The 26,148-nt window shown below is 52.4% G+C and overlaps 2 protein-coding genes across 4 annotated transcripts in view; one reads left to right on the plus strand and one right to left on the minus strand.

Annotated features, from left to right (window-relative positions):
• Positions 1–1,857: 1,857 nt before the first annotated feature.
• Positions 1,858–4,385, plus strand: LOC104058402 (G-protein coupled receptor 12). Its single transcript, XM_054075689.1, has 2 exons — positions 1,858–2,312; positions 3,126–4,385. The coding sequence occupies exon 2, from the start codon at positions 3,128–3,130 to the stop codon at positions 4,148–4,150; it is 1,023 nt and encodes a 340-aa protein (XP_053931664.1). The 5' UTR covers positions 1,858–2,312; positions 3,126–3,127; the 3' UTR covers positions 4,151–4,385.
• A 6,147-nt stretch (positions 4,386–10,532) lies between these two features.
• LOC104058414 (actin-binding protein WASF3) overlaps positions 10,533–26,148 on the minus strand; it is a 28,884-nt gene continuing 13,268 nt past the window's right edge. For 2 of the 3 annotated variants that reach the window (XM_054075658.1, XM_054075659.1), the window contains 7 exons: positions 24,872–25,006; positions 24,579–24,732; positions 23,724–23,841; positions 23,404–23,579; positions 22,725–22,991; positions 21,912–22,294; positions 10,533–21,229 (listed from right to left, as the gene is read on the minus strand). In XM_054075658.1, the coding sequence (XP_053931633.1) occupies positions 21,072–21,229; positions 21,912–22,294; positions 22,725–22,991; positions 23,404–23,579; positions 23,724–23,841; positions 24,579–24,732; positions 24,872–25,006 (1,391 nt within the window). In that variant the 3' untranslated portion in view covers positions 10,533–21,071. The remainder of the gene's footprint in view (positions 21,230–21,911; positions 22,295–22,724; positions 22,992–23,403; positions 23,580–23,723; positions 23,842–24,578; positions 24,733–24,871; positions 25,007–26,148) is intronic. The other variant, XM_054075660.1, reaches the window with a different exon arrangement.

Consider the following 26,148-nt stretch of genomic DNA (forward strand, 5'->3'; position numbering starts at 1 on the left):
ATGCCACCAGCCTGGCATATCCCCTTGCACACAGGAGGTCATAGCCAGGAGGTGAACCCCCAGAAAACCCCAACAGAGGCATGGAGTCACTCCTCCCTGGGGTGCCACGGGAGGGTAAGCAGCCCTGACTGCTGGGTGAGAAGCCTATTGCGATGAGCACAAGGAAACGGATCATCTCTTGAGTGGAGGGGGATAATGCCTGCAAGATCTTGTACTCACTGCAGGACATGGGGAAAGCACCCTGCGACCATGCCAAACTTGCAGTGGGATGTTGAGGAGAGGAACTGAAGATGGGAAAGAGAGGCAACAGGGTGGTTTGGGACTATCAGAGCTTCTGTGGACTCTGGCAATCAACCAAGAGACCCAGGCATTTGAGTAGGTTTCTATGAATGAGTGCAGGAGGGGCTGGATGGTGGGAGGTCCAAGCCAACTATCAGTGAGACCAGGGGGCATTGGGGTCAGCTGAGACCTGTTGGGAAGTGTGTGCCTGTGCAAGAGGCAACTACAGGTGAGAGGATCCAAAGGCTGGAGCGCAGCAGCAGGCTGTGTGAGGACGCTTACTGGAGGGCTGCACAGTGCATCTGCACATGTCCATCCCTGCTCAGCATCGCTCCTGGCTGGACTTGGGGACCCAAAGCCACAGCAGCCTCCCCTCTGTTGGTTAGGGGATTCAGCAGCCCCTGGCAGAGCTAGTGGGGACAGCAGGGTTTTCCCTGCTCAGATCTGCAGCTGCTCGCGTCCCATCAGCCTGGCTGGTCTGAGGCCGCCCGCACTCATCTCACCGTGGGGGCCCTGGATGGGTCATGCCCTTGAGGAACACCTCACCAGGCCGTCATGTCCCCTCTGCCTCAACAGCTCAGTGCAGGATGCCTGCTGCACAATGAAAACTGCATCCACCTCCCCTTTCCCAGGCAGTGTGTAATTACTGGGAGTGAATTCATTCAGCTCTTTGCTCAGCTTTCCTCCGCCCCTTTTCATGCTGCTCATGTCACTCGGCACACAACGGCGCTCAGTCACGCGGCTGGCAGCCCCAGGTAGATGACGATTCAAGTCTCCTGGGATGGGGCTTGGCCTGATTAAGAACACAGATGCTCCTAACTGGGGCTATCGGGTTCAGCCAAAACCACTGATATTCACCTAAATATCTTTGCGTATCAGGAGGTGGAAATGCTTCCTGCATTGATCTCACTGCACTGCACAGCTACAGCCTGGAAGAGAAAGGGGGATGAAGGAGTAAAGCTGGAGTGTTATGAAACCAGTAGGAGAGGGGGGAGAAGGTGTAGCTGAAATATTGCCGACACAGGAGATGAGCATCCCTGCTTTGAAGATCCTGCTCCCTCTCTGAATTGTGGAGTCATTTTTGGCCAGAAAAATCATCATGTCTTTGGGACTGATTTCTTTCCAGGCTGATCTTTTCCCAAATATTCAGGAAGAAAGCCTTGGGGTGGGTGGGTGGGTGCTGCAGTGCAGGGAGGGGGGCAGACTCCCACACCCTCCATCCTCAGACAGGTCCCTCCCGCACAGAACGGTGAGTGTCGGGCTGGGCAGTCCGTGTGAAGCTTCAAGACGTTGATCCCCCTCATCCCAGCTTTTACACTGGCTGGAAGGAAGCCCGTGTGGGGTGAAGGCTCTGGGGCGCGATGTCTCCCCTGTGAGGGGATGCATCTGCGCCAGCCTGGTGGCACAGGGACTCCTGAGGACCCACCAGCTGCCGGCTCCTCTGCACCGGTGCTGCTGTCCCTGGCCATTGCCCTTGAAGCGTGGGGCAGCCAAGCCACGCCACGCCATAGCGGATCACCTCCTCTCCCTTTAGATCCCCGCACGAGAGGTAAAAATAAACCTTGCCCGTCCGCCTTTGCGAGCCGCCGGGGCCTGGCTGGCACCCAAGCTGCAGCCGCAAGACGCAGGTGCGAAGGGCGCCGACCTTGGGGAGGTGCATCGGGGCGGCGGGAGAGCTGATGAATGGATGGCGGGGCGGGTGCCTGCATGGGTGCGTGCGGGTGCGCGCACCCCCTCGTGCCTGCGGGTGTGGATGTGGAGCAGGGAGACAGCCTCGTTGTTATTCTGATCACAGCAGCTCTGATTCACAGACTTGGATCATGAATATAAGTGAAGACTTTGACGTCAGAGTTGAGATTTATCAGCAGATCCAATGGGGCAGGAATATTAAGTGCAAGTCGATGCCAGCTATCTGCCAACGTTATTAGCAATGCTCACCGAGGAATGAGGCTTAACACCAAGGGCTGGAAGGACCGGGAAGGGGAAAAATAAAAACGGGGAAAAGCAAGCAGATCTTCTAGCATTAAAGCCAGGTAACACAACCGCCCCCGGGAGCGGCTGGGCTGCATGCGCTAAGAGGGGATGCGGGTGGTGGGAGCTGGCAGCGAACTGCAGGCAGAGCCCCCCAACCTTCACCCCTCTGCTGACCCGGGGGAGCTGGATTTCCTCTGCAAGGGGGACCGTGCCGGGCAGGGCAGGAACTGGCTGGGAGCATCTTGCACCAAGGAGGGGAAGGAGAAAGGAGAAAGTTAACGCAGACTGTCCTTTGCGGCTGCCTTCTGGTTTCATCACCGGCTCCGCATAGGTACGCGGGTTGGCCTATGAATAGTATTTATTTTTACTCACCGGACGCAAAAAAGAAAGGGTTGGGGAGGGGGATGGGGGATGCTTTGCGCTATAAATAGGCAGCAAAAGGTAGCCGGGGACGCGGGGGGGAGGACTTGGCAGCCAGCGACGGGGAGCGCAGCGCCCCGGGTCCTGCGCGGGGCAGAGCGCACGGAGGCGGCGGCGCTGGGCTGAGCTGGGCTGAGCTGGGCTGAGCTGGGCTGGGCTGAGCCGTGTTAAGCTGCGCTGAGCTGTGCTGGGCTGTGCTGGGCTGGGTTGAGCTGTACCGAGGTGTGCTGAGCTGCGCTCGGCCTCAGCGCGCCGGGAGGGGCAGCGGGCAGCTCTCGGGGGGGGCGCCCTGCGGCCACCGGCGGCGGCCGGGTGCGGACCCGGTGCGGGGCTCGGTGCGGGGCTCCCCGGGCTCGGTGCGGGGTGTGCTGGGGCTGGGCGCGGGGCTCGGTGCGGGTCTCCCCCTCCGCATCCCCGCGCCCCTCACCGCCCGCCTGTGCCTCTCTCCCCAGCGATGCTGCACGGCCCCGCGGCCATGGGGGAGCCGTGGCAGCCGCAGCCGCAGCAGCAGCGGCTCCCGGCGCTCGGGAACGCCTCGGAGCCCAGCGCGGGGCCGGGCACGGCGGCTCCGGGCGGCGGCGGGGCGGCGGGCGGCGTGAGCCCCTGGGACATCGCGCTCTGCGCCACGGGGACGGCGGTGGCGGGCGAGAACGCGCTGGTGCTGGCCGTGCTGTTCTACACGCCGAGCCTGCGGGCTCCCATGTTCCTGCTGATCGGCAGCCTGGCGCTGGCGGATCTGCTGGCCGGGCTGGGGCTGGTGGCCAACTTCGCCGTGCGGTACCTGCTGCGGCCGCCCAGCGAGGCTGCGGAGCTGGGAGCCGCGGGGCTGCTGCTCGCCGCCTTCTCCGCCTCCGTCTGCAGCCTGCTGGCCATCACGGTGGACCGCTACCTGTCGCTATACAACGCGCTGACCTACCACAGCGAGCGCACGCTGGGCTTCACCTGCGCGATGGTGCTGCTGATGTGGCTGCTGTGCCTCGGCGTGGGGCTGCTGCCCCTCCTGGGCTGGAACTGCCTGCGGGACCAGAGCTCCTGCAGCATCCTGCGGCCCGTCACCAAGGACAATGCGGCCGTGCTGGCCGTCACCTTCCTGCTCCTCTTCGCCCTGATGATGCAGCTCTACCTGCAGATCTGCAAGATCGCCTTCCGGCACGCCCAGCAGATCGCCGTGCAGCATCAGTTCATCGCCACGGCGCAGGCCACCTCCACCCGCAAAGGGCTTTCCACCCTCTCCCTCATCCTCGGCACCTTCGCCCTGTGCTGGATCCCCTTCGCCATCTACTCTTTGGTGGCCGATTCCAGCTACCCCGTGGTCTACACCTACTGCCTGGCGTTGCCCGCCACCTGCAACTCCCTCATCAACCCCATCATCTACGCCTTCAGAAACCCAGACATCCAGAAGTCGCTCTGGCTGGCCTGCTGCGGCTGCATCCCTTCCACCTTCTCCTCCAGACCAAGGACATCCAGCGATGTGTGAGGACTGAGCTCCCTTGCTCTCCTCCTCCTTTTCCCCTCCGTCCTTATTGTTTCCTACCGGGAGGAGCCCTCTCCCTACCCCCAGCCAGCACATCTCGTTCCATGAAAAGATGGCCAAAAAGAGAAAAAAAAAAGGAAAAGGGAAAAAGAAGGGGGGAAAGGAAAGAGAGTAGAATGATAATGGTTTCGTTTAGAAATGTTATTTTCTTACACATTTTATTTTTTATTTAAAAACACAAAACACCAAAAAAAAAAAAAGCAAACAAAGAAAAGAAAGGATAAAGAAAAAAAAAAAAAAGGATCTCCATACAATGGCGTTTGTCTCCTCTCGGGGTAAGGAGCCAGGGGAGCAGGGGGCTGGCCGGGAAGGCCACAGGAGGGGGGGTGTTGGGTGTCGGGTCCCCCCCGGCGGGGCTGGTCCCCATCGTGCTGCCCCCCCCTCCCCGTCCCCCTACAATCAGGTCTTGCGATGCTATGCAATAAGGGGGGGAGGCGTTCAGCACCGCGGGGCCGGACAGCTCCGGCGGGGGGGCGGGGGTGACGGGCGGGGTCGGGGTTGGGGGTCCCGGGCGGGGATGGAGGATCCCGGGGGGGGGGATCGATGCCTCGTTGTTTCTATGTAGTTTGCGAAGCACTTTGAGAGCCTGCGGGGCCAAAGGCACTTTAGGACATGGCCCTGGTTTCGGGCTGTCATAGGGGTGGGGGTACTTCGGGAATCCATATACCCCCCCCTCACCAAAACAAGGGGGGCTGCGAGCAGAGTGGGGGTGACTGTGCCGCCGGGGTGCCCCGCACCCCAGGGCTCCGGGGAGGCCGAGGAAGGGCTTTCCTGCTCGGTCTGGGGCCACAGAGGAGGGGATACACTCCCCAGCTGTCCTCACTTCCATGGTCGTTTATATGGGGTGGGATTTTCATCCAAAGAAGGGGCTGGGCTTGCTGGGGTCCCCTTGGGGGGAAGCCTCTGACATCAGGCGTGTTATTCTGGATGCTACCTGTTTAACTTGCTTCATTAGCGAAGCTACGGTACCCTCACATTCCTCTACTGTATCATGCGCTTTGTGGTGTTAGTGAGACCATGATGAAGTGTCCTTTATCTTGTGCTTTCTTTTGGCTGAGAAGTGGAACAGTGCATTCACTCAAAAAGCAAGCAAGAAACCAAGCAAGCTTCGGAGAGATGGCAGGGCTTGGGGTGAACCACGCAGGGGGGCTCAGGGCAGGGGTGGTGCGTGCTGCTCTGGGGCCTGGCGTGGGAACAGCTCAATGGTTGCAGCAGCAAAACACCCACACCCCTTCACAGCCCGTGTCCCAGACATGTTGCTCTCCTTTAGAGAAAGATATTGTGATCTCCAGCATCCAAACCCCCTCTCTTCTAAGCAGGAGCCAGGTTCTGCTGCACCATGGGCAAACCAAAGGTTCCTGTCAACACAATCCAGTGGCCCTGGTGCCACCAGACCACAGCATGTGTACCCCATAGCTTTGTGAAAGACAGAAATGTTCTTGCTTTGTGAGGCTCTGGTGGGTATGAAGCCACTTTATGGCTGGATACAGGCACAACTGTACTTTCTTTCTGGATTTGTGCAATGAATTTCTTGCTCCTCAGAGATATGTGCTCATGAGAAAGCTACGAGTATTCCAAAGTGTGTCTGGAGCTTGGACTTATTGTCTACCTTAAAAAGGTGACCAGATTCTCTTTTTACTTTTTATTTCCTTTCTCTTTTGAATCCCTCTGGCAATGGGCGGTAAGCACAATGTTGAATCAGCATACATTTAGAAGTAAATATGTATAAGAAAGAGTAATAGATATACAAGCGTTTTTTTCTGTCCATTTTATTTTTTCTGGTTTCTGTAAGTGCAGCCAGGTCCCTGCATTTTCTTAGTGTGAAAACTCAAGACAGAGTTCTTTTAACCCATTTTTTAAACATTATGAACATTTTGAAATGTTTTTGTGCAACCCTATCCAGAAACCAGTGTTTGTTTCTCTGGGCAGCTCATTTTGTTCCTTTAAATGAAATATGTTATTAAGTAATCAGCTCTAGAGAAACCCTGACATGAAAAAGTTGCATTTTCTTGGCTTTCCAGTCAGTTCCCTGTTGCTGAAGTTTTGGTTTCAACAATGTTCTTTGTGGACTTCAGTTGTGTATTTGAAACTTATCTCAGTTTGAGGGATCCATTGATCAGCTTTGACAAAGGCATACAAGAATTGATGGGAAAAAAATTTTCCGCCATGGTCCTCCACTACAGTAGGAGAAAGATTTGAGATGTGAGGAGCTGACGCTGAGGATATAGTCTCTACCAGACAGCTCAGTTAGAGGGGAGATGGAGATGTCCTTGCTGATGCTCCAACACACCGCAGATTTGGTGAAGGCAAACTCTGCTGCCTGAACTCTGGTCCTTACACTAAGGGCACTTCTATTCTGCTGCATCCATCCAACTCATAGTCAGTATCAAGGTCATAGAATGGTTTGGGTCAGAAGGGACCTCAAAGCCCACCAGTTCCACCCCCTGCCATAGGCAGGGACACCTCCCACTGGATCAGGGGCTCCAAGCCCCATCCAACCTGGCCTTGAACACTACAAGATGTGGTGCAAATTCATTGTGTGCTCAGATGTAGTATGAAATGTCGATCTAACTCTTTTCAAGTGTTAGTCTAGGACCTTTCTCTTGTAGATGGTTAAATGCAGCCAGGGAAGTTGTTAAAAATCCTTGATAGGTTTCAGGAAAATCTCAAGAACTGTCGTCTAAGGAACGTTTTAATAAATTGGCTTTTCTGCAGTCTCTCTGCAAAGGAGAAGCGAGGCAAATAAGCAGGTATGATCTTCTATGCTATGCATTGCATTGTGGAAATCTCTGACTGCACCTCTGCTTTGCTGGTTTTTTTTTCCCCCTAAAGAAAATCTTTCACTCAAGAAAGTTTAGAAGTGACATTGTTGGATATCAGCGAGGACATTGGGTGTTGGAGCCTCCTTATGCGGGACATTAGGAGAGCTCCTAATTTGAGACGTGTTCAGGGCGTAATATGGGGCCTTGACTTTGGGTGAGGTTGTGTTGTCCTGAACAAGAAGCGGCTCCCATGAATGTAATGGTATCATATGTGGATGGGGCATCAATGGATAGCAGAGCACTGGAAAACAGGTTTTTCCAGCACAGTGAATCACGAAGTAATCGCGAAATGAATCCCAAAGTCCTGTGGATTGATTGAGGATACAAAACATTTGGAAACATGGTGAAAAGAGTCAAGGAAGCCCTGTCTAGCTCTTGGGCCACAAAGCATCCAGATTATGGCCCATTGTTCTCTGTTCTCTGGTACTGAATGTATTGGTAACCCTTCTCCGGCTGGGATTCCTTGTCATTAGAAAAGCTGAGGTCTATAAAAGCCACCGATGTTGTTACTGTGCTTTTCAGATGATGTAGAAGAGGACAGTGGTATTTGGGCAAAGCTAATCACAAGGTCTTTAGCCAGTGGAAACTTGCTGGTCTCCTTTAATTTCCACAGAGCCCCTGTGACCACTCTATGTGGAAACTGGATCTGCTAGGAAAGGGCTGGTCGGTGTTTGGTTGGGTAGATCTCCATTTCCTTCCCCTGGTTAAAGGCCCAGATCTTCAAATACTATACATTCAAAAACTGAGCTTTGCAAATAGCTTTTGGTAAAAGATGAAGGGCCAGAGCCTGGCTCTGCTTACGCTCACAGCACTCTGGACTCTACAGGAGCTGGTTTAGAGTTATAGCAGTAAAAATAAGCAGAAAATTGGCCCTGAGCAATTACACAAGGTATCTAACTAGCCCTGAACCTATGGCAGAGATCAGCTTATCCAGGGAAGTGAATCCACTTCATATTTGGTCGATTTGTTTACAGGTTTCTGCTTGCATTTGGCTTTTCTACCATAAGTCGATGGCAAGCAGAATGTAGGTGCGAAATGCTTTCCGTGTTGGTGGTCAGCTGGTTTAGTCAAGGGGATGAGGAAAAGGCGATCAGGAGAATGAGAAAGCATTCCCTGAATACACTGTGAAAAGGCCAGGGACACCCCTGGAAGGGACATAACCACAGGTGCACGAACACTCTGAATTTCACAGAGATGTGCTGGGGTGGGTGCGAGCTTGTGCATTTACAACAAGCCCTTATGCCTGTCCCAAGGGAGTTCAACTGAGAAATTAGAAAAAGAAGCTAATAAAATGTGTAGACTCTACCAAGAAAGTAGCTTAGCTTATTTTGTTCCTTTCCATTTTGTTCAGTTTGGGACTTTGAACAGCGAAAAAATCTCTCTTTAACCAACTTAATTTCAGTAACCTGCAGTAAGTAACTCAAGGATCTCAGTCCTGATGTGGCAGCCACAATTTGTTCATCTCAAACAAAGAGTTTTACTTGAACTTTGAATAAAACCCCAAGAAACCATTACTGTTCTCAGTAGGTGGAGAACCTCTTTCTTGTAGAGCATCAAATTGGGGGTGGAGAGGTCTTTAAAAAGCCATTGATCTTGGTAATCGCCTGTGTTGACGTGTACCGACCAGCATCAACAACTCATTCAATTGTTAGCGATTAATTAATGGCTTACTTTTAATTGTCAGGAATAACTGTTCAATGCACATGGTATTTCCTTGTAACTCTTTTCGTTCACTCGCAGCCTTTTCTCTTGGTGAGGCAGTCATGCTGCCATAGAGCTGATGGCTTCACTTGTACCATTTGTACCTTTTCTGTTAAAAACACAGTTGCCTACTGCAAAATCCCCCAGGAGTCACCCTTCCCTCTGTCCTGGCAGCTCCAGGAAACTCCCTTTTCCACTGGAAAAATCTGCAATATAGAGCATTATAGACATAAAATGGATTTTCAGCAGAAAAGACCCAACTCAGAATGGATGGTCCAAAGCTCTTTTATCCCTGACTTTGAGGGACGTAAATAAATTGTCTCCAGCTCCAAGGGTAACAGTTGCCTTCAAAAGCTCTGCTCCATGTCAAGCATAATTGTGTTTAAACCAAGGTTATTCCTTCACATTTGGGCATGCTGCAGCAGGCAGGACGCTGGAAGTTTGACAGCACATTGTATCAATAGACACTGAAATCATAAGCACAGGTTTATGACCTTATTGCAGGAGCTGGGAGATGGAAAACCTCTGGCATGTCCCATGAAAAGCTCTTTTCTGACTGGGCAGTATCTGGGACAGGATAGCGATAGCACTGGTGGTGCTGGCAAAGCAGGCGTCCTTTTGAGTCTGCTGCAGCCTGGCCTCTTGGCTCTACACCACGTAGAGTGAGAAGGACTGGCCTCGTTTCTGATGCCCCTTGTGAGTAGGTCAGAACCAAGCCCCAGGCAGGATAAACAGCCTCCTCGCTAGAGAGCGCATCCTCTAGCTTGGAGGGAGAGATCAGCTTCTGGGGGCAAAGCTCAGCGAGGGACTCAGCCAGACTGGGGTGGCCTGGGGCCAGAACCTGCTCTGTGGTCACCATCGTGGCCGTGCAGCTGCCCTCCCGAGGCTCTGAAACCCAGCTCAGCCCGGCCAGGCTTTGGGCAGTGTCTGTCGGAGTTGCCTTTGGCACTGCAGGTGGACAGAGTGGGAGTCAGTCATCCCTATTCTCAATCCTGCCTCCCATCCTGTCTGCTTCCCAGGAATGAGGCCATTTCAGAGCAATTAAAACAGCAATTTATTATGATGTGTTTTCATTAGCCTTGTAACTTGTCCAGGAAAGTTGATCTCAAAGAAAAATGTACAGCTATCGTTCAATTATGGTTAAATCAAGCCCCTTCAATGCACTTTATGAACGAGTGAAAACCAATCAATGCTGTTATTGCACTGTATCTCTATTGTGTATAATATTATACATTCATCTGTAAGAGTAATTTATTTTTATTACTGTAAATAAAACTGTTAAAGTGATTTGTCAAGAGGATATCTAAAAACAGGGGAAGGGAGGGGTAAAATTAAATCATTTGAAGATCTGGGCTCCTGTCCCAGGTATGTGCCATACTGTGCGTGTCTGTGTTTTTATTTCAGCTGAAGTGAGTCTACCACAGGTTTCTGCTTTCCCTCACTCGAGGTCTGTTTCCACTTGGATCGCAATGAGCTGGTTGAGGACAAAACCTGCTCGAGACATTGACTGTAGGGGTTGGGGAGAGCAAACCTGCTCAGAGCCTCCAGGCAAAAGGATGGAGAATTTCCCATTAGCAAGTGATCCTCTGGTTTTTGATTGCCCAGGCAGTCAGGGATTAAATACCCATGGGAATGAACCAATCTTTGAGAGCTGGTTCCTCCAAATGAAGGGTTATTGAGATATTGCAACCTTCTGCCGCTGCTTCTGTGCCCCGGCCTCTAATAGAGAAGGGAGCATCACACGGCTGAAAACCAAAGACACCCAGTGAAGGCAAGCTGACAAAAAGCAAAACCCAAAGCTATTTTAACCTCTTAAAATCTTTATTAATTTTTTTTTAATTACCACATGCATAAAGTGTCAACAGTTTGGGATTAAGATGACATTTTTTGAACAAATGTAGTTACAAGCGGTGCTTCGGATCATTCCAAGTTTCCTCTCTACACTGTACAGAAGAAAGCTCGTGCTGCAACCAACATAGTCCCTACCTTTCCGTCATCGTGTCACAACAGGCAGAACCCACAACACTGGGGAGAAATACACTTGTTCACACGTAGCAACTGGGGATGGTAGATAGATACAAGCAGCAACATCTACTCACCTATTAACTAAGTGCACATGGTTAAAAGACCCCATTAGACAGTGAACATCTTGGTTTTTAATGTCAACTATATAGTAATGGAAATCAAATTATGGCCTGTAATGGGTGACCCTCCCATGGGAGAGACACCCGTCTTCCATCAGTTGCTTCGATTGAACGGCAAGTCAAAGGAAACACAAGTAATACTTCTGCCGGTATTAAAAAAATGAGCCTTTGGCAGGACCATCAGAGCAGATTCACCGATGCTGAGACTCCCAGGAAGCCAACTGCAAGGTGGCATTGGGCTGGTACCTCTCTGTCCCTGTCAGGCCACCACTGCAGAGTGGAGTCAACCGCTGTAGAGACCAGCCCCAGCCCTCGCTCCAGGCTCTATGTATGAATGGCCGGTGTCAAAAGGGGAGAAATCCACTTTTGAAATGCTCAGCTCGAGCTGGTCACTCACAGATACTCTATTTTAGGAGGATAGGCTGCCCCAGTGCTGGGGGGCATGCTCTCCCTACCTTGTAGCTGCTGAGTTTGGGTAGTGCTCAAGGTTTTTGGGGGCAGCTGAGGTGCTCCCAGCCCAGCCTGGGCCAGTCTTGATCCCTGGGCTACTAGATGCAGGGCACAGGAGATGATGCTCATCTGCCTTCAATGCCCCCAAAATAATACTCCTGCAGCGCACAGCCTCACCTAGAGGTGCTCATGTTCCTACTCACTCTGAAGGCAATGGAAACCTGGTATTGAGATGATTCCTCTCCTGCCACAGCAGTTGGCATTACCCAGCAGCCCTGGGCTCGGGACAGAGGAGGAGGAAGGCGCTATAGCCTGAATGCTTGCCCCATGGCAGAGGTGCTACAGACACCCTGGAGGAAACCCAAGAGCACATACATGTCCCATAGCGAAGTGGCGACAGGAGTTGTCCCCTCCCCGCAGCCCCCCTCTGTCCTCTCAGGTATTGTCCCCATGCAAGCCTTCCTTGGGCTGGCCAACACTGGAATAAAAGCTGCTCCCAAAACTACCCCTACACAGGCACGAGTGGAAAACCCTGTGCACAGGGAAGGAGGAATCCCAGTGGACACCTCAGGGTCTGGACAGGTCCAGGTTTCCACCCAGGTGAGGACATGCTGAGCATCAGAAATGCTTGGAAATGCTCTGCTCTTCCCCAGCGCGGGAAGCTCACCCGCTCTGTGAAGCCCCGTGCTCCTTAGCAACGCAATGGGGACCTCCGGAAAAGGCACTTTGGTTGGTAAGGAGCTGCTACGCTGCTGCGTGCCCGCTGCCCTGACAGGAACACCAGACCTGAGCCTCATACATGACATGACACAGCCAAAAGCACAGAATCACAGAATCATTTAGGTTGGAAAAGATCATGAAGTCCAACCGTAAACCTCACACTGCCAATTCCACTACTAAACCATGTCCCTAAGTGCCACATCTACACATCTTTTAAACTCCTCCAGGGATGGGGACTCCACCAGTATGGACTCTGCCAGTGCTGGACAACCCTTTGAGTGAAGGAATTGTTCCCAATATCCAATCTAACCCTCTCCTGGCACAACTTGAGGCTGTTTCCTCTCACCCTATCTAGTGACTTTGGAGAAGAGACCAGCACCCACCTTGCTCCAACCTCTTTTCCGGGAGTTGGAGAGAGCGATGAGGTCTCCCCTCAGCTTCCTCATCTCCAGGCTAAACAGCCCCAGTTCCCTCAGTCACTCCCACAACCCCTGTTCTCCAGACCCTTCCCCAGCTCCGTTCCCTTCTCTGGACACGCTCCAGCCCCTCAAGGTCTTTCCTGCACTGAGGGGATAAAACTAAACCCAGGATTTGAGTTTCAGCCTCACCACCTCCAAGTCCAGGGGACTGATCCCTTCCCTCCTCCTGGCCACACCATGGGTAATCCAAGCCAGGATTCTCTTTGCCTTCTTGGCCACCTGGGCCAATGCTGCTCATATTCAGCCACTGTCGACCAGCACTCCCAGGTGCTTTATTTTTCTGGGCAGCTTCCCAGCTGCTCTTCCCCAAGCATTGCATGGGGTTGTTGTGACCCACGTGCAGGACCCGGTACTTGGAGTTGTTGAATCTCATATAATTGGTCTTGTCCCAGGGATCCAGCCTGTCCAGATCCTTCTGCAGAGCCTGGATCATGGATCCAGCCTGTCCACAATCCCCAGCCCATGGATCCAACCTGTGCAGATCTCTCTGCAGAGCCTCAGCCATTGATCCATCCTGTCTAGATCCCTCTGTAGAGCTTTCCTTCCTTCCAGCAAGGGGAAGAATGCAACAGCAACACTTCAGCACCAATCTAAACTCACATCAGAGATACCCTGTTTCAGATTCTCCTAGGCAAGTCAAGCTGCCACAAAATGAAGTCTATTTCAGATGGGGAGCCATCATCCCCAAAACGCTCCTAAAAAGGCATTTTGGAGAAAAAGGTTTCTTTTTGGTGGGGATTTTCTTACTTTGTGCTAATCTGATCTGATCTGAGATGAAAGGCACCACAAAGAGAGTCACCATCTGTGGAAAACTGGCCAGAACTAAAGGCAGACCTGAAATACCTCTGTATAAAAATAACACTGGGGAGGTGGTGATGAGGGGGTGTCTCAATGCTCCTAACTATAATTCCAGAGACCTGTCAGGACCGTGCCACAAATGGCATCCTGCATCCAGCAGGAAATCAGCAACTCCTCCATGTGCATCCCAGTAATGTCATCAGGCTCAAAGACCACTCTGTTTCTAATGCAAGTCGTTTTTCCATGGCAAGAAGTGACTTTCTATGGAGTAAGTGGTTTCCAGCTGAGGCATCAGGCATACACAAGCACCGGTAACAGGGGAAAATCAATGGGATTTGAAACACTTGAGCTGGGGTGGGGCCTTCAGGGACAAAAGCACTTCCTACAGTGGCAGGAGACTCATCTCTTTGGTTGCACGGTGGGTTAATGTGCTGCTTGCTCTGTTCTTAAACACCAGTTTCTTAGGAACTGACTTTTGAAAGTGGTTATGGTGACAAGTGCTCCATTTTTCTTGTGGCTAGCTGGGAAGCAATGCTGCGTCTGACTCCCCCTCAAGGTCCAGAGGAAGGAGATGGAGCAGATTTTCCTTCTGGAAATCACATGGAAGTTGTTTGTTTGTCTTTCAATTGTGGGGGGTGTGTGTTTGTTTTTAGATTTCTCAACTGACCTATCTCAAATCAAAGGCTGACTCTTAAATTGTTTACCTTAATATTCCAGCAAAGTTTGCACGCCGCAGCCTGTGGACCATGGATGGCCTGGAGGAGCAGGTTGCTGCAGCTGCTGCCTTCTAACTACTGAAATGCAGCAGTCACAGCTGCACATCCTGGGTTTCTGCAGTTAGTTCACATCCTTCCCTCTCAGGTCTTTGTCCACCAGTATACTGGACCTTCATTGTAGTTGAGAGTCAACACCAGAACCAGAAGGGGCAACAAAGCTAAAAGAGAACATGGGCAGGCTGCCCTGGCTAATGGGCGATGCTTCAAGGCTGTAACCTGCTGGGACAGATCCACAAGCAGAGGTGCTGCAAGCCTGAACGAGGGGATGAGGTGAACTGCAGATATCCCAGGCTTGAAGAGATGCCCTGTGGGCACCCCCACCATCCCCTGGCCCAACACACGGTCATGGACAGAGGCCCTCCCTGCAGTTTGCCCACCAATTTCTCAAAGACTTCCCATGGCAGAGCCTCTGTGACCTGTTCCAGAGTTTCTCCATCCTTACCTTGCAAAAGCTTTCCCTGAGATCTGATTCATCTCCTTTCTGCTACAAGTCAATTCCATACCATGCAATTTGGTCCAACACACATGTGGTGGACAGGGTATTCTCCCCGCTGCCCTTCACTGCTTTGCAGAAGGTTTCACCTACCTGAGGATATTCTTGTACAGAGTGCTGTGAGTGTAACCAACCTAAAATTCCAGGTTATTTTGTTTCCTCCCCTCTGCACTTTCAATACTTTCTACACAGCTAAATGCTACAACTACCATTGGGCTGAAAGTCCCCCAGCACCAACCCAGTCTGTGATGTTGCCACCACAGGGGAGGTGTGCAGGGAAAGGCTCATTTCACACACACTTGGGCTCACACGCTCTCAAACACAATGACCAAGAGCAGATTTAAGCCTGTTCCTGCTAAGAGCAAAAGACTACAGACCTCTGCGTGATGCTCTGAAGGTGGTACCTATGGGAAGATATCTTAGGAGAAATGCCCATGGGAGGGCAAAGCGTCAGTGATCTACCAACATGTAGCACTACGGAGATGTCTGTGGCCTCAGGGCCCTTTGCCAATGCAAGACAGATATTAGCAATGATAATGTCACATCAGCATTGCCTTCACAGGACATTGTGGCCAAGCACGTCCCATCAAGGTCTTGCCAAGGGATTTCCCACAGCAAGAGCCCAATTCCTGCTACAGGCTCTGCCTCATGCTAGTGATACCACCAGGAAGGTGTCCTTTGGGAACAGCCTGGTGTCCTTCTCCCACCCTGCCTGTGGGCATGGTGCTGAAGGCTTCAGGGCAAAAGCCCCACTGAAGTCCATGACCAGGGTTTTCGGGTGGTGTTTTTTTCCCCTCCCCCAGCAAAATGTGGGTGTAATTCTCACCTGAAGAAAGCAGAGCCTGGAAAACCTGGGGTTTATTAGAGATCAGACTCACAAAAAGACTGAAATACTTCAAAAATCTAGGCTTAAGTGTAAGTGTCTGGAGGAGGACTCTTTCCATGGATCACATGGAAATGCATGGACCCTGTCCATGCATCACATGAATTGCATGGGCAGCTCTAAGTGCCAAACGCAGCTGGAATGAGGCTTCTGGGCATGCTTATTACTGTGTGCATGGTCATCTTGGAGGAGCGCAGCCATGTGCGGACCGGGAAAGGCACATCCCGAGGGCATGGCAACCCGTTTAGAGACAAAACCAGCATGTCTTGGTGCTCAGGCACTTTTGCGTGGGGATGCGGTCGTGGTGTTGGTTATGGGTTCACTTAAGGAGGGACAGCAGTCCTCAAGGTGCTGCTGCCCAGTTGAGGGTAAATTCATGGGTGAGTGAGCATTTGAGGCTTCTAAAGTGCAGTGCAGGTTATATGGTATTTACTTGTAAACTGTAAACTCCTCAGGACAGAGTCCTTGCCCTTACTTTTATTATCTGTAAAGTGACATGCCAGCTGAGAAAACTTTACCCCTAAATAACACCAACTACTACAGGATAACAGGAATCACGGTGAAAGGAACACCCTATGCTCTTCTTACCAGGATCCCATGATGGGGGTTGCTTCCCATGGCCCTCCATGGTCCACAAGGAAACAGCACGGTGCTCTTGCCAGCTATGCACTTCTGGAAAGCACCCTGTAAAAATACCAATTCCAGTGCTATAACTTGCCTCCCTCCAAGCCAAACTTTCATTTCCCATCGAATCTGAGGTGTTAATTCAGGCTCTGTTCCCAGCAGAGTCTGTAGAGCTTCTGTTCAGGCTGTTGGTGTCTTGAAAGGGAGACAGAGATGTAAAAGTTGCTGGGAGGAAACTTGAGGACTCTTTTGTGAAGGTAGCTCTCTGGAGAAGCCACGTTCAGCCCTATGTTTGTCACCAGAATAAAGCCCTCCTAGGATAAAATAGCTGCAAAACCAGGAGCTTTCATAAGACGTGATGTTTACTTCTCCCTGAGTCTCTGCCCAGGGTGAGAAGTTAGAAGCTACCCAATCCTTTCTTCCTTCAGGACACTGATCCATGAAGAGCCACCAGTGCCAACAGCTAGCTCCAATGCTCACTCACAACCAAAGAGATGCTGCGGGTGCAACGCCAGGACATGAACACTGCTAGACCTCCACCAACCTTCATCAAACTTCAGCAAGACCAGACTTCACACCTGATGCAGTCTTCCCAGGCAACAAGTGGCGTACCATGGGCACGGTGGTCCCCATCACGTCCCTCTTTAGAGAAACCAGAGATGTCCAAGAGGTTCCTAAAGGACCTCAAGGGCTATAGCCTTCCGTTAATACCTTAAACCAGAACCCATCTGGCTAAATTCCTCTTCTGCTGCCTCTTGCCCAATTCATTTGTATGCACACAGAACATACTTCCGCCTGTTGGCAGTCGTATTTATTATTTTAATCCATGCCCATAAATTGGCAAGTAGGAGAAAGCAGATAAAATGGAAGGAGGAACTCTCAGGAGATCGGTTGGGCACATTAAATGTTTGGCACTCTGTGATTATCTGTCAGCAATGAAATGCCACTGCAAAGTTAAAACATAGAACATGATACCCTAATGTACAGGAGAATCTCCTCAGCCCACTTCTGGTACAATTGAGAGAGAGGAAATTCAATCATCTGTGACCTGAATTGTAGTTTTAATGGCTGCCAAGCTAGATAAAATATTTAAATATTCATTTTTATATCAGCCTACATGGGGATTTGAGCACACCAGGTTGTGTAATACAGCATGGCCTACTTCTGTAAGAGTATACGGAAATAGGCACATACATACGTACAAAATACGTACACAGCATATGGGTCAGCCAGCCAGTGTTAATTAGTACAGCTCAACCAATTCCAGCAGAGCTAATCCAGCCCAGCCAAGGAGCCGGTGTCACTTGTGTTGGATTTCACAGGTCACCTGGCCAAAAAGTAGATGAATGCACCTAAACTAAAGCTGGTCATCCTCAAACATGGCTGAGTCCCTCAAGCAAAGGCACAGGGGATGTTGGCTTACCCTTACAGGAACGGCTACATCATGAGACTGGGGGTCTCGGTGTCACCATGTGCTTGCCTGCCTTGTGGTGTTGCCAGGAAAGAGTTGGGAAGAGTAACGTTCACCATGTTCAGACCAGAAGTGGTTGTTTACAGTCCGCATTGACTATAAAGGTTACTTCTCCACCGGGTACACAAGAAACCTGAGCAACGTAGACATCTCACTGGGGAGAGGCTACCTGTGGATCAGCCCCATCTCTGGTATCAAGACAGCTTCAGTGGAGCTGATGCAGTTCAGATTCCTGGAAGAGCTGGATCATGGTGTCTTGAAGAAACGATCAACGCCAGGAGATTATGGTCCTCCTGACTTGCTCTGGAGTTGAGCATATGAAATGGACTTGTGTTACGAGGGGCTGGAAATTTCCTTAAGCACACTGTAATCCGTGAGGATGAGCTGGCACGTCCAAAGAGGAAAAGATGGCATAAGAACATAAAGATGTGAAGAAATAGGGATGAGCCTTGCTCCCTGCATGCCCACGGCTCCTGGCTGTGCATCTGCTCTGCAGATGTGGCCCATGCACAGAGCAGACAAGGCTTGAATTACATGATTGTCAAGCGTTTTGCCATGAAATGGCATCGACCCGGGTAGTAGCACAGTTTGACTGACTGCTGCCAACCCCAAGCATAGCAAAGTTGCTGGGAAGTGACAGGGAAGTCATAGGGACACTTTTGACCCACCACATGCCAATGGAGTCCTACCAGAATTATCACAGTTTCATGTGACACACAATGCAACCTAGTGCACGAAAAGAAGGAATACAGTTTTTTAGAGGCACTCAGCTCCTCTCCAGCTTCCACCAGGATCAGCTCAGCTTCCTAGGATTAGGGTAGGCACAGATGCAAGGGACAAGCCAGCCCTGCATGTCCCAAAGCCCCTTCAGGTGCTGGTGGGACTCCCTGACTCTGCCTAGGCACCATCTGTGTCCTCACAGCCACTTCCGCAGCTCTTTGAACATCATAACAGGTAACAGCAGCTCCAACAGCCCTCTGCTCTTCTCTCTTCCAGAAAGAGTTCTCACTTTCTCCAAACTATCCATGTAAACCCAATCTCTCCTCATATACGAACAGCATCGCAATTGCATCTGTATTAATAACACTCTATAATAAATACTACCAGGTGACTCTTAAATGTTACTCTGAATTTTTCCAAGCCTTTCCTCTGCACTTGCTCCAGGTCAGACCCCATCTGCCTTGCCAAGGAAAGCATCGGGAGCACCGCAGGGGCTCTCTGCCCACGCGGAGATGCCAAGCTTTAGCTGAAAGCTTTTGCAGCCAGTTCTCTGCATCTTTGAGTGTCAACGTCAGAAACAAAATCTCTCTGTGAGCACTGAGTACCAGGAATTTCCTGGTCCCTCGCAGTGTACCATGTCTCCCTGCCTCCTTCAGTCAATCCTATTTCCTTGGGGTTTGCAGATGAGCTGTTCCATGTGTCCTATTGCTCGGCTGCTTCTTGCCTTCTCTGTCCCATCCGCCCACAGCAGGAGCTCGGTAAAGCGGGAGGTGCAGAGCCTTTTGGGAGGTTGACATGGGAACTGGGATTGATCCATACAGCTAAACCCACACTGACGTATCTTCCTTGCGCTGGGAGAAGTTGCCCTTCAACGGGGAGAGGGGGATGAACATCTGAGCAGCTTAAACAGCATCAGCGCTGCTGAGATGGAGAATTCTGGGCTTAAATCTGAGGATTTTATTTCCCTAAGGAATGGGTGGCCAAATCACGGGATGTGGCCCAAGGCAAGGTACACCCCTAAACCCTTTCCCAACCACCTTTGCCCTACATCCACGCTGCTCCTCCGCTCAAGCCTCCCACTTGGCATCGCAACTCACAGCTCAGCTCCGGAGATCTGGGAGTCATCGCATCCAAGGGACACAGACTGTTTTGTGACAGTCAAAGGAAGGGAAAGCTCCTGGGAGTATTCTCAGCAGCTGGGCAGAGGGTTCATAGCACCTCACCATGAAGGGTATCTCACTAGGAGGAAAACGAGCAGACACTTGGGGCATTGTTCACCATCAGCAACTCTTAGGGTGAATTTAAACACCAGCCTTTGAGCCTTTTGGGTCCCAGCCATATCCTCCCACCTCCTTTACAGATGTAGTCCTCTCCTAGATAGTCAAAATACTACTTTTGTAGCCATATATGGCTACTGGGAGAGCAGGGGAGGTGGGCTCAGAGCACAGCTTCTCCCCTGAAGAAATGCAGTGTGGGGACTCAGTTTTCCCCCATCCAGGGACTCACAGTAAATGGGAACACAAGGAAAGACCTTGGGTCAGTGTTGCAGTCAAGTCCATAGCTGGTCCTGGCCCATTTGCTGCTGGTGGAGAACCTCTCCCAGCTTTCTACAGGCTCTGACTCCTGACTGTGATATTTTCAGTACTCCTCACCCCTTCACTCTGCCTTCCTAAGCCTCTTCCTGCTGTAGCTGCGTGAAAAGCCTTAGAAGAATCATGCTCTTTTTGGATGGGGTATTTTCAGCGCTGTGGGGACGACCCTGCTCTCCAGGATCCCCCAGGGCAGGATCCAGCAGGGCAGGATCAGTGCCTGGGTTTGAGCTGATCTCAATTGTACAGGCGCAGTTTGTGGGGTTGCAAAGTGCAACTTGAGAGAACGCGCCCAACCTCGCTCTCCCTTTATTTCTGGGGTTTGGGAAAGCAGCATTTTGTCTAATCATTTTTCTTTTTTACAAATGGCACTGAAATGGTGTAGCGCCAAGGCCAAGGAGAGCTGGGCTTGGGGAAGCTCCCTGGACACCTCTGCTCCGTTGCTGCAGCCCCTTTCTGCCACAGGACAGCACACGTTGTACCTTTCAAAGCTCACACAAATTCTGTCTCCCTCCTAGCTGCACAAGCCTTGCCTTCACCCTTTTCTCCCAGAAAACTGGACCAAAGGATGGAAACGGGCCCTGGTCACCACACGTTGGGTTTCTCCAAGGAGTGACAGCACAACAGTGACCATCCCTACGGAACTGCAGTAAAACACAGTGCATCGCTCTATGGGGAAGGAGGCTCTTGCCCTCACGAAGCCCTTGGAGCTGCCCAGTCCTACAAAATGCAGGTAGCAGAGCATCCTCAAGCCCAGCATGTGGCCGTCCCTGCACACCTGTGGTGGCACTCGTTGTACAAACAGGTTTCTTCTCCTGGAGCTTCTCATTAACGCATCTAATATCTAGCTGAAAAAGCACTATTGTCTCTGGGTCTCCCTTCTCTAGCAAAGCACGCTCAGGGCCAGTCCCTGGACTTGGCCCAGGTGTAAATCTGGAGTAATCCTATTAACCTGCCTTTGGAGCATTTTTGAAGTCATTAAAAGTGAAGGTGCTGCTAATTTCTAGTCTCACTGCCTCTGAGGTGTATCCTACCAGTGCTGCTGTTGCCTGAAGGGTTTTCAACATGGTGTAAAAGCAAAGCTCCTGAATCAGCGGGGCTGCCCGCGCTTGTTGGCACTGACGTTGGGGAAGGCGCCTATACACACCTGGTATGGAGCCGGGGAGCTCTGCGCCAGCCCAGCCCCGGGACCCCTCAGTCCGACCACTCATTATCGTCCAGCTCGGAGTCATCGTCGGACTCGCTGTACTCAACCGCGATCCGGCGGGACAGGATCGTCGCCACATCATTGCCCACGGGCTCTTTTTTGGCCTCTTGCTCCCATTGTTCTTGGACTTTCCGGAGTTGGATTCCTGCAGTAGGGAAGGGGGGAAAGCTTTAGGGAAACATGCCCATCACCCATGGATGCACCCAGAGTGTAGCATCCCCCCATTTACTGGCTGAAGTCATGGCTGAAATGAGGTGGCCGTGGCCTTCTTGCAGGAAGAGGCATGCGATTATAAAGCTATATGAGATAATAATGCAATGCATGTGATTATAAAGCTATATAATAGCATAAAGCTCCTCCTCTGCTTCCACTTAGCCTTGAACAGGTTGAACCTTCTTAAAGGTTAAATCTGCCATTCAACCTGAAGATTTGCTGGGAGAAAGGAGAAGTGCAGGCAGAAGGCAGCAGGTAAGCGGGAGACACTGTGTGCTCCCTCCCATTGCGATGGGTGCATCTCAAGGAGAGAAGCCTTGGAGCACATTACTTGCTACAGCCTTGAAGGAGGCTATGTGCACGAGAGCTGTTGCTCATCCCTGTGGGGCTCTGTCCCACTTCCAGCAATGGGTTTCTCCCATCTCCCTCCAACATCCCCAAGGTCCCACCTGGGTGCCACCATCTTCACGCATCACCTGGCCACCCAGGTCTCATCTTGCACTCAACGAAGCCAATGCCACCCAACTCTACACCAAGAGGTATTTTGCCACTGAGGTGGCACGTGCTGGGGACCCATCTCCTCCACTCCTGCTGCCACCACTCCCACCGCTCACCCCTGCGGATGGCTGCCAGGAGGTCGCTCCGGGCATCGCTCATGGGCATCAGCGGGATCTGTGGCTTCCTGGGCTCCATGGTGGGGGCTGGTGGCGATGCTGAGTGTGCCGGCGAGGCGGAGACAGCAGGGGGGCCCGGTGGCGGTGGTGGCGGTGCCACCGGGGGTCCCATGGGGCCAGCCTGCGGCGGGGAAGCAGAGTAGGGGCCAGGGGGTGCCGGAGGTGGTGAAGGTGCATAGGAGGGGGGTCCAGCGGAGCCAGGGGCCAGTGCAGGGGGAGCCGAGATGGGGCTGTCGAAGGCAGTCTGCGCAGAGGGGATGACGGGCGGCGGGGGCGGTGGGGCAGGTGGCACGAAGTATTCTGCCATCGGCACTGGCTGTGGGCTGCAACAACAGGGCAAAGCCATGTCAGCAGCATGAGGAACAACAGCACCCACCACCCGCTGTGGACACCCATCTCTCACCCCAGGCAATGACCAGCTGAGCCGTGGCTTGGTTTGCTCTCAAGCACCATGTAAACTCTGTCCCAGTGTCATGGAGGTGGGGGAGCTCTGCTGTAGGGATGCCTTACGAGGCATGCAGTGGTGGGAAGGCAGGCGACATCCCAGGGAAAAATGGTCCCCTCCATCCACCTTGCCCCCTTATCTGGTTATGAGGTTACCCCAAAAGTGCTCCTGACTCATTTGGCCTTGGCTCCCATCTGCAGTTCCTTCCCATCACCAGAAACCTTCACCCATCGGCCCCACACCACACCACACTCCCCTTCCCCTGGGCAACCCTCTGCCAGGTGAGAAGAGGCAGGCTGAAGCCCTACCCATAATCCTTGACTAAATGAGGTCTTGGCCCATTGAGGATAGCCTCGGGGGGCTGCGGCACATGGGGCTGCTGGAGGCGGTTGAGGCTGTTCTGCCGGCTGCCTGCCATCGGTGCTGGGCGGTAGACATGCTCCTGGGGGGAAGCGGCCACCACCACACCCTCCTTGTGCTCCGCCGGGGCCAGGTGGGATGCTGGGGCCAGCAGCTGCGCAGGGTGGTTTGGGCTCGCTGGGTATGAGTGGTCGGCCACGTCTGATGCATAAGATCTACGGCACAGGAAAACCCAATGGTCGTACTCCTGGGAGGGAGGTTAGCTGGATGTGGGGGTCAGGGGAATGTGGGTTTGGGGATATTTTGGGGTTGAGACAACAAATTAAAAAATGGCCACAAAAAAAAGCCAGCTGTATAAGAAAGCACAGAGATAGCGTAGGGGAGGAGGACACCAACAAAGCTGAACAGTCTCCTTAGCTGCTAAATGGAAAATGCTACCACTTTATCCCAACACCAACTCCTTAGGTCCAGGATGTGACCCCAGGGGCGCCAGCTGTCCATGAAGCTCCCATGGATTTACAGCATATCACCCTGACCCTGCTGCAGGCAGCACAGCCCCCAAAGACGGAGAAGAAGAGAAAAGCAAAGGAGAGCCAGCAAGCTAAACGCGTAGTAGGTAAAACCTGCCTATTATCTGGGGACAGTGATCCTTCCGATGACGCCATGTGATAGGGGGATGGTGAGAACCTGTTATCGGGTCGGAACTCTTTATCATACGCCATCATGTTCCACTCCAGGCGCCGGTTGCGGGCTTTCCTCACTTTCTTCACCTCCCGGGTGGAGTCCTCCACCAGCCGCTGCTCCTAGGGGTACACACAAGCTGCAGCTCCACCGCCAGCCCAGCTCCTCTGCACTGGGAGCGGTACCCAGGGAGCATTGCCCAGCCCATGAGATACACTCATTGCATTGGGGGGGGGAGCACCCAGTGTTCCCCACTTGCCCGTTACCTTCTGCCTGCGCTTCTCCTTTCTCTTATCTTCTGTTGCCTGTAACATTTTCTCTTTCCATAAGTTGAAGAAGTAAGAGGGGTCAGTGTAGAACTTGAGGCCGTCCTTTTTGTCGTCCCTGGGGGGTTGAGGAGGGAGAAGAAGTGGTTATCAGCCACAGAAGAATGATGCCCCTTCCCCTGCACAGCAGGGTTTGGTATGAGCACCTCCCATACGAGGACAGGCTGAGAGAGTTGGGGTTGTTCAGCCTGGAGAAGAGAAGGCTCTGAGGAGACCTTAGAGTGACCTTCCAGTACCTGAAGGAGGCGTACAAGAAAGCTGGGGAGGGACTGTTTACAAAGGCATGGAATGATAGGACAAGGGGGAATGACTATAAATTAGAGAGGGGCAGATTTAGACTAGAAATAAGGAGGAACTTCTTCATGATGAGAGTGGTGAGGCACTGGCCCAGGTTGCCCAGGGAAGTTGTGGCTGCCCCATCCCTGGAGGTGTTCAAGGCCAGGTTGGATGGGCCTTGGGCAGCCTGAGCCAGTGGGAGGTGTCCCTGCCCATCACAGCGGGGTGGAATTAGATGATTAAGGTGCCTTCCAACTCAAACCATTCTATGATACTATGATCACAGCTATGAGCTGTTGGCCCGCCACGAACATGTACAACACAGCAGTCACTACCAGGAATACCACTGCACAGGGTCACTGGTCCCAAGTGCCCCACGCCACAAGGACTGTGGCACAAGAATCAGAGAAATCAGCCTTTCAGTCCTCACCAAGCAGCAAACAGGGTGGACCCCCTCTATGCCTCCCCTGGAAAGGGCCCTTCAGGGGCCCTCAGGGAGAGATACGCTGGCTGCCCTACCTGTAGGGCGTGAGGATGTTGAGTGGTGGGGGCTTGTCGCAGCGCTGGTACATCTCCATCACCGGGTTGGGGATGGAGTTGCGAGACACAACCTGCTGGTTTTGCACTGTGGAGCTCTTGAAGGCTTTCCGCATGTTGATGTCCTGCAGTGAAACTGGGGACACAGGAAGAAGACGGGATGTAGGGCTGACCTCAGACCTCCAAACCAGGCAGAGCAGGTCACCCAGCCCCAAGCACGTGTCTCCCACCTGCTTGCACCCAGCCATCACCCCAAAACAGCCCCAGCCTCTCACCTTCCTCCACGGTGGAGTCCAGTTGCGTCACCTTGATGACCAGCAGGTCCACCCTCTCCTGTAGCGAGTTCATCCGCATGTAGAAACTGTTGGCTTCGTTGAACAGCTCACCAAAGATGTCCTCCGCGTGCCTGCCTGGCAGAAGGTAACGCGCGGCTGTGATGGGCAACAGTGGCAGGCAGGTAGCCACCACCCAGCCTCTGCCCCACACACCTCCTGCCGGCTCCATGAGGCTCTCTCTCCAGCCTTATTTTTTTGGGATATGAGCCTCATCCTCTCCCAGACCTGGCAATGTGCCCCATGGAGGCAGGGGAGCGCACACCACCCACCCTTTCTTCTGCCCCCTCCTGTGCACACAAGCATCCTTTGCAGTGAGAGTGGTACCCGCAGGAGGCACTGAACCACAGTGGTGTGCGCCCCAAAAAGCCTTTGGATCTACCAGGACTGATGCAGCCGAAACACTAACATCACACACCATGACCTGTGAAACCCAGCCCTGAAGGTGGAAAACGGAGAGCAGAGCAGTGGGCAGAGCTGTCATTTGGCCCACTTTAGCACCTATTTTCCTGCAGGACTCAGTGCACCGCTACAACAACTCATTATTAGGGCTATGCCTACCACAGTTCTGAGCGGGGTGGCTAGCAGAGCATTGCTGACACCTGCAGGCTACAGTACCCACACCATCCCAGCACTCATCCCAGCATCCATTCCATCCCAGCACACAGCCCATCCACGCCCCCATCCCAGCATCCAGCACAGCATCCATCCCAGCACCCATGCCATCCTAGCACAAAGCCTATCCCAGCACCTGTTCCATCCCAGCATCCAACCCAGCATCCATCCCAGCACCCATGCCATGCCAGCACAAAGCCTATCCCAGCACCCGTTCCATCCCATCATCCAGCCCAGCACCCAGCCCAGCACCCATCCCATCTCAGCCCCCATCTTATCCCAACACTCATCCCAGCACCCATCCCAGCCACCATCCCATCTCAGCTCCCATCCTATTCCAGCATCTAGTCCAGCACCCAGCCCAGCACCCATCCCATCACCTCAGCTCCTCAGTGTTTCCTCCAAACCCACGTATCAAACAGCTCCCAAGACCAAGCTGCTTTTTGTACGTGCTCAGCCTGTCACCCAGCTTGGCCATTTGTGTTTCATGGGGGTTGGAACTGGATGATCTTTAAGGTCCCTTCCAACCCTAACTATTCTATGATTCTATGATTTCCTTTCCCAGGATGAGGTTGCCAATGGCCTGAGCACCCACGGGTGCTGCT

This window comes from Cuculus canorus, chromosome 10 (genome assembly GCF_017976375.1).
Source record: "Cuculus canorus isolate bCucCan1 chromosome 10, bCucCan1.pri, whole genome shotgun sequence".
NCBI classification, from domain to species: domain Eukaryota; kingdom Metazoa; phylum Chordata; class Aves; order Cuculiformes; family Cuculidae; genus Cuculus; species Cuculus canorus.